At 42.5% G+C, this 7,977-nt stretch overlaps 1 protein-coding gene across 4 annotated transcripts in view; it reads right to left on the reverse strand.

Moving 5' to 3' along the window:
- rasgrf2a (Ras protein-specific guanine nucleotide-releasing factor 2a) overlaps nt 1-1,117 on the reverse strand; it is a 45,020-nt gene extending 43,903 nt beyond the window's left edge. For 3 of the 4 annotated variants that reach the window (XR_006375466.1, XR_006375464.1, XR_006375465.1), the window contains exon 1: nt 152-1,116. Coding sequence is in view for 1 of the 4 variants with exons in the window: in XM_044173743.1 (XP_044029678.1) it covers nt 152-430 (279 nt within the window). In the remaining 3 variants the exon portion in view is untranslated. Of the gene's footprint in view, nt 1-151 lie in introns of all 4 variants that reach the window. The other variant, XM_044173743.1, reaches the window with a different exon arrangement.
- Nucleotides 1,118-7,977: the final 6,860 nt, after the last annotated feature.

The raw sequence follows: 7,977 nt of genomic DNA on the forward strand, positions 1-7,977 counted from the left end.
CACGAGGAGTAAAGACTGTTTAAAAAGGTGGAACAAAGACAAAAGTGAATGCAAAAACAGCAGCCTCCATCCTTAAACTAACATGTGGATTAACTTATATGGTCTGACTGGGTCCTCCCTGCCTCTCCCAGTCCAGTGAAGTGGGACTCACCTGCGGTCTCTCCATGGGCTCCTTGCTGATTGCGGAGACCTTGGGCGCCGGTGCGCGCTCGCACGTGCATCCCTCCAGCAGGTATATGCCGGACGGCCTCGTGCTCTGGTCGTTCTCGAAGTAGAAGAGCACGTTCTGGTACAGGGCGAAGTACTTCTCGGTCCAGCGGCTGTTCTCCGTGGTCTTCTTGCTCAGGAAGCCGCGCTTGGTGCCCTCTTTACGCGCAACCACCGACAGATACAGAGCGTGGCCCTCATTGTACCGCACGCCCTTCTGCATTTTATGTTCACCCGGATTTTGTTTTTATTTTGGTGCCAACTTCAAACAGTGACCCGAGGCATCACATCACAGCACTGCCGGACTACCACTGCCGTTGTTTGAGCGGAAGGATACCAGAGAGAAAGCGGTTAATATCTCCGTTTGCAGGGAAAGGTAATCCAGGCTTACCATGGTATAAAAAGTTGGAGAGTCCGCGGCGCAGCGCACATCACCCTCACCAGCTCGCCGGAATTGGGGCTTTAATGTGGGCTCTCTTACCAAGCAGAGCCGCAGAAAAACAACAACACTTCACGACGTTTCCGTGCGCCAAACTTTGGCGAGGAGTTACCTGGCGCGCTCGAGCCGACGAGGGTAAAAAAATAAAAATGTATCAAAACGAGAAAGCTGATCGTACCTTCAGCGGCGCACAGCAAAAATAGATTCAGGGAACAGACGGTGAAAACAGAATCACGACGGAGATCAGCGGTAATCGGCTTTGACACCGACTTAAAGAGACAGGTCGCCGCAGCCCGCCGCGCGCTGCTGTCGGCCCGCTGCGCCTCGCCTCGCAGGAGCGCACGAGCCTGGACACGCCCTCAGTGTGCAGGTGCGCAGCGGCGCGTGAAGGGGCCACAAGTTTAACGGTCACGGCCGGACAGGTGTGATGTCGTCGGCTAACCTCCATTTCAGTTCGGCAGATTTAAAAGGACAGTTTGTTCAAGTCTGTAATAAAACTATTCTCACACACCCGCGTGTGTCTTTATTGTTTTAAGTTTGTCGCAGGCTAACCGTTCCTCCTTGACAAATCAAGCATCTTCAACCGTCTGGGTTGTGGTCTGGCCCTCCACCATGACCCAGCAAGCCAACGGTCTGCTGAAGCACAAACAGGCAGTTTGGTGAATAAATACACTTTCCAAAAATATATAATATCCTTTAATTCTGTTTACCTGCCGGGCTCTGATACTAACATATAAATATAGTTTTTCTAATTGATTTTAAGCAGAAGTTTCAGAATTGTTTTTGACTCACACACTCTCTCTCACACACACACACACACACACACACACACGCACACAAGATGGTCAAAAGCAGAAGTTTCTATTTTTGTAATTATGTGATATGCTTCAGAAGATGGGCGTTTGTTTTTCAAACTTTCATCCAGCCTGAAAGCACAAACAGATGTTGTAGTGCTTTAGTGTGTGTGTGTGTTTCATGTTCTTAGATCCCCGTGGGGACTTTAACCTGAATGCACACTATCCCATGGAGACTGCTTTTTGAGGGTTAAGACTTGGTTTTAGGGTCCAGGTTACAGTTAGGGTTGGGGGCTAGGGAAGGCATTATGTCCATGACTGTCCACCACGGGGATAGTGAAACAAACGTGTGTGTGTGTGTGTGTGTGTGTGTGTGTGTGTGTGTTTGAGCTAAGCTGCCTTTCACTTGTGTTCTCATACTGTACATGGTGTGGTGGTTGATTGGAGACAGTTGTGCAGGGCGGGGGGACGGAGGGATATTAAACCCTAAGAGACTTTGTGACCCCCCCTCCCTCCCCATACAGTCAGGGTCAGGTCAAGGTCTGGCTGTGATCAGGGTCTGCAACATGCAACACTTTAACAGCCTCTGGACGTCGAACAGATAACATGTATCACCCTCACACCATCAAATGACACAATGTAACACACAGACGAAGCCAGTCTAATCTGTTAGGCAGCTTAGTATCAGTTTACTGTGATGAAGTCTAACCGTACTCTACTCTGCTGTGACCTGCTGACAGCAGTGCAATGAAACTAAGTACATTTACTCAAGTACTGGACTTCAGTACTTGTACTTTACTTGAGTCTTTTCATGACACTTTCTACTTCCGCTCCATCTCAGAGGGAAATGTTGGACTTTTTACTTCACTACATTTATCTGAGAGCTTTAGTTACTTTACAGATTAAGATTTTTTTTTACACACAAAACACAAGAGTATATAAAATATGACGTTTTGTTATAAATTAAACTCAGTTTATACAAGTACAGCTGAAACGATTAGTCGATTGACAGAAAATTAATTGGCAACTATGTTGATGATCATATATTTTTCATGTAAAAACATTTCATGGTTCCAGCTTCACAAATGTGACGATTCGCTGTTTTTCCTTTAAATTATTTAAATTTATTGTTAAAAATGTTGAGGTTTGGACTGTCGGTCGGACACAACAACATGGTGAAGGCGTCACTTTACATTAATGCACGAGGAATAATAATCTGATGATAGAATATATAAACAGCACAGCAGCCACAGGGACGCTGCACTGCACCGAGTACTTTTACTTTGAATACTTTTTACTGATTATACTTACATACTTTTACTTTAGTAACATTTTCAGTGCAGCACTTTTACTTGTAACAGTATTTTTACAGTGTGGTATTAGTACTTTTACTTAAGTAAAAGGATCTGAATACTTCCTCCACCTCTGCCTGTGGAGGTTTTATTTGATAGAGTGATAATGTGACAAAGACACACTGTTTAAAAAACAAAAAAACAAACCCTTTCAGTTGAAGCCAGAGTGCATCTTTCCCAGTTCAACAGATTTGCTGCCACCCACATCAGCAGGGCTGACGGAGAATAATCAAACCCACGCTGGTGCAGACCGGTGCCCGCTGGGATGTTATAACAGGACTGCCTGGTAGGGGACCACACGCCAACTCCTAACCCACCTTGAACCTGAAACTATTCTGCACAAAACATGCTGAGAGGCAAATGAAGCAGGCGGAGGGAAAGAAATGGCACTACAGAACAGAACAGGTAGACCCAAGAGGAAGCTTAGGTCTGTTTAGATGTATGAAAAAGCTTCTTGCTGATTTCAATTTTTCAGTAACATTAAGATTTTTACTAACAGGGCTGCAGCTATCAATTATTTTCATTATGGATTAATCTGTATTACTTTTACAATTAACTGATTAATCGTTTAGTCTACAAAATGTCAGACAATAGGGAAAAATTCCCCATCACAATTTCTCATAGCCTAAGCTAACTTTGTCAAATAGCTTAATCAGTCCAAAACCCAAAAATATTCTATTTACAATTATAGAAAACAGAGAAAAGCAACTCTTCACGATTCAGAAGCTTAAACCTGAAGATATGAAGGTATTTTAGCTTGATAAATGACCCAACATGATTATGCAATTAAATGTTTTTGACAATTTTCTGGGGAGCTTCCAATTGACTGCCTGTGTTTTGAGCTAAATGCTAACATCTACATGCTAACATGCTCACAAAGACAATGCTATCGTGCTGATGTTTAGCAGCTAGAATATTCACAATGTTCCCCGTCTTAGTTTAGCGTGTTAGCATGCTAACATTTGCTAATTAGCACTAAACACAAAGTCCAGCTGAGGCTGATGTGAAAGTCATTCATTTGGCAGGTTTTTGGTCATGAACCAAGCTATCGGGCAAACTGAAACTTTGACCCGATGGTTCAGCTAGATGAAAAGTTAAAAGGATCACCAAAGTGACTAGAATTCATCCTGAGTGTCTGCACCACATTTCATGGCAATTGATTAAATAGTTGTGGAGATATTTCAGCCTAGACTGAAGTGGTGGACCAACTGGCCAACAGAAAGGCCGCTAGGTTTAGGGCCATGCTAGCATGCGCTAACCAGCCATATCATTTAAGTTAGGGGACAAAGGACAAACAGTTTTCATAGACAGTATGTATCTGCTCCTAAACAGCTGAAACGACACTGCAAATCATTAAAGTAACAAGGAAAGGATCACCAAAGTCAGTTGAATTAATTGTCTGGGCACCATGACTGTCTGTACAAAATGTAATGGCAATCCAATCAATAATCCAATATTTCAGTCTGGACCAAAGTGGTGGAAGGACCAACACTAACTAAACTTTCAAACACTGGTCTGTATCAAAACTGCTGTACAAAGTATGTGTGCTTCAAAACAGGGAGAAAGGGAATGACTTCTGTATTGGCCGATTCTGCGCCTCACAATTTACGTCCAATGGCAATGCAGGAAGTAGTGAGCCTTATATGTAGCAAGGTGAGAAGTAAAGGTGTGAAGGTCGGGTTTGTGAATGGGCATTTAGCCTGCTTTTATTAACCGGAACCATGATCTTTCCCCGAAATTAACCGTATTGCATTTGCCATGCCCAAATATTGTAGAAAGCCAGAATTTTAACAATGTTTGCATTGGACAAATGTAATCCAGGGTTTTCCAGGTAAACAGGCTTCTGTAAAGTCTTGGTGAGCCAACGCTTTAACTACTGAGGTAGATTAACCTCATCCTGTCGCGTCTTATCAGTTCTAAAGCTTTAAAAGGCCATATCTGATGTCCACAGGCAAACAGTGGAAATGCTGACAAATGAAGTCTCATTGCAGCTTAATATCATCATTGGAGCTGCATGGGGAGGAGCGCCGAGAGAAACAATCCCTCCGAGGTTAAAGGAGAGGGCAAGGACACGTTGCATCACAGCCAGACTCACACTGCTCAGTTGCAACTGTTTTTCAGCCTGAAGGGGGAAAACGGCCGTTTGAGAATCTGTACGCTTACAAAGCAGCGCAATCGTTCCACCAACTGTCAAACATACACCAGCCTACATGTACTGTACAAGAGCTGCACATTCTCAGAGCTGTACATTTTAATTGAGTGGTACATTACTTCAGCATTTTGACTTTATGCTACTTTTATGCAACTAAAAAGGGAATTTTGAAGATTTGTATTCTAAAACACAGGATAAGCTCATGATGCATTATAATATAAACTACAGTAGTTATGTGGACTACTTAAACCTTTAGCACCACCTGGATCACCTGAAACAATACTTGATAGACAAAGATTCAGAATGGGTTTAACACCATTAATACATTACTACTTTGGTACCACTTTCTAATAAATCAGATTATAAAGTCTTTATAAATTGTAAGTAATGGCTTTATAAATTGTTAATCATGTATTAATTGTGTATAGATTAGTTCTAAGTCTTCAGTAAGGAAACCTTCCTGGCTGCCAGGTTGTATGTTGTGCTTGACCAGACAAAGTGCCTTCTCACAATCTGGCAACCCAAAAGTTGTTCTTATTAAGGGCTTATAACTGATCTATAAACATGAATGAGTTATTAACCATAATAGAGTAATAAGTTACAACCTATAAACCCTTTATGTAAAAACAATGAGCTGAAAGACAATAAAAAGCTCAGTGGGGCTGAGGGGAACTGCAGTGATAATTCTCTGTATTTGTCACTACAAGCGACACTTTACACATTCGATTCATTGTTAATATGAAAAAAACATTAGTGCAGCTTTAAAAGTAAAATAGCAAAGTGTTCAAGTTAAACTTCAACTGAAGTAACAAAGTGGTGAGTGCGGAAAATGTTAACTTAGTAAATTTGCACATCAAGTCCTCCTTTTCAGTATTTCTCCAGAGTTCAGTATGATGAACTAAACCTGTCACTATGTTTAAACTGTTTGATTTTTCCCTTTGCCAAAACTTTGTGCAAATGTGAACAACATTAAGTTGTATTTTTGTTTTTTTTAAACTGTTACCAGATAAATCTGTCAGTAACAATATTTACAGTTTGATTATGATTAAGAGTGAGTGACCTGGCACTGTGGGTGGTCTTGGGTGGGCTTTAATAACAGCACTCATCTGTAGATATAGCCAACAACGGATTATGGAGGATTACTATTACTGTGTGTCCGCTGCACATAGATCAGCAAACATTACCAAACATGATCTGCATTGTTTAACTAGCGTTCTCTGCTATAGTGCAGACTGTAGATCGTAATATTTTACTTTCCTGAAATACTACTACACTACTGCTGATCTCTTGCAGCATTTCTTGTGGTTATTTCTTTTAACACTTTGTATTCATAGCTGCTTCTGCTGTTGCAGTTTGTCAAGCAGGTAGCAGGAGAAACACAAGGTTTTGGAGGCAGAGCAGGTACAGTTCAATGATTTAATAGAACAAAAGGCTTACATGGACGTCTGGCAGGCAGAGAGCAAAACAAGGGAATAACAGTCCATAAGCACAGGCAGCAAATCCACGAGGAGCAGGCCAACAATCCCAAGTCCAAAAAACACATAGAAATCCAAAAACCAGAAGATCCAGGTGAGATCCAGGTGAGATCCAGGTGAGATCCAGGTGAGATCCAGGTGAGATCCAGGTGAGATCCAGGTGAGATCCAGGTGAACAAACACAGTACAATGCTGCACAGGAAACACCAGCCAGGACACTCAACACAAGGTGGGATCTGACACGAAACACACACCGACACAGACTTAAATACACACAGCTAGGGGAGACAACGAGACACAGGTGAAACTGATCAACACACAGGTGAAACTGATCAACACACAGGTGAAACTGATCAAGACACAGGTGAAAACAATCAAAGCAATCAAAGACAGGAAGCAAAACTAAAAGACACATGTGGGAAGGAGACTATTTCAAAATAAAACAGGAAATGACTGAACACAAACCCAAAACCATGACATCTGCAACTGTTACATGTGATGTGACCTGATGCTGTGTTATTCTTATGTCGTGTTATTTTGGGAGAGCACCTATGTGGAACCGAGCGAATGCCAGAGGAGACCGACAACTCCTCCACAACACTGCAGTCCTTTAGTGGTCTGCAAATATATATATATAATATAGTTTGGTGCTTTATTTGGGCCATTCTTGTACCGCATAACAGAAATACATCTGAGCAATGTTCACTTTGTCTGCATGCGTTTAGCTTTTTATTCAAAAATAGAACTTCAGTTCAAAACAGCAGAAGCTTCACGAATTCACTGATAAGTGGAGAAATACAGTTTTCCTAATACCACCCACCTCGGGACCTTTTCTGGTGAGTGCTGACATTACAGGTGACGTCCTGTCCAGGGAGGTCTCATGTTGGTGCCAAGAAGGCTGCAGGCTGAGGCTAATCTACACATCAGCAATTAAGGAAAATCCCTCAACACAAGAGGACACAACAACACTTCAGATTGCATAGTCAATCGGATGACTACTTGTATTTGAAAGGAGTCGCTCATAGTGACAAACCCACAGAGAATTATCACCGACTCTGCAGCTCCTCTCGGCTCTACGGCGTCTCGGCGTCTTTCAGCTCATTGTTTTGGTTTTCCCGCCCGCAATTCTACTGTTTTGGTTCACTCGCACGGCAGGCGGGCAGCGTGTTTCTTGTCTATTCCGAAATCTTGTTTTTTGTGGCTGACCAGGGGTATGTGGTCAGGAAGAGCAGTAAGTTTTTCACTTATTGCTCACACTGGCAGGGGGGGGTGGCAGCAGAGTGGGTATGTGGTGTCCATTCCTGTCTGATAACATTTTTATGGACTGGTAGCCAACACTGCATGAACCGGTGCCAGTTCATAGCCCGCTCGCTGCGAATCACATCGGACGTCAAATCCACACACAATTTACACATAAGCACAAAACAATACCGCACGAACGAAACACCTGCACATGTCCAGATCAAGCATGTCATGAGCATATTATTGACAAAACAGACAAAATATACATTTAAAACCAATTTCAGGCTGCTAACTGCAGCAAATACGTTAAATAATA

This window comes from Siniperca chuatsi, linkage group LG18, assembly GCF_020085105.1.
Source record: "Siniperca chuatsi isolate FFG_IHB_CAS linkage group LG18, ASM2008510v1, whole genome shotgun sequence".
Classification (NCBI taxonomy): Eukaryota; Metazoa; Chordata; class Actinopteri; order Centrarchiformes; family Sinipercidae; genus Siniperca; species Siniperca chuatsi.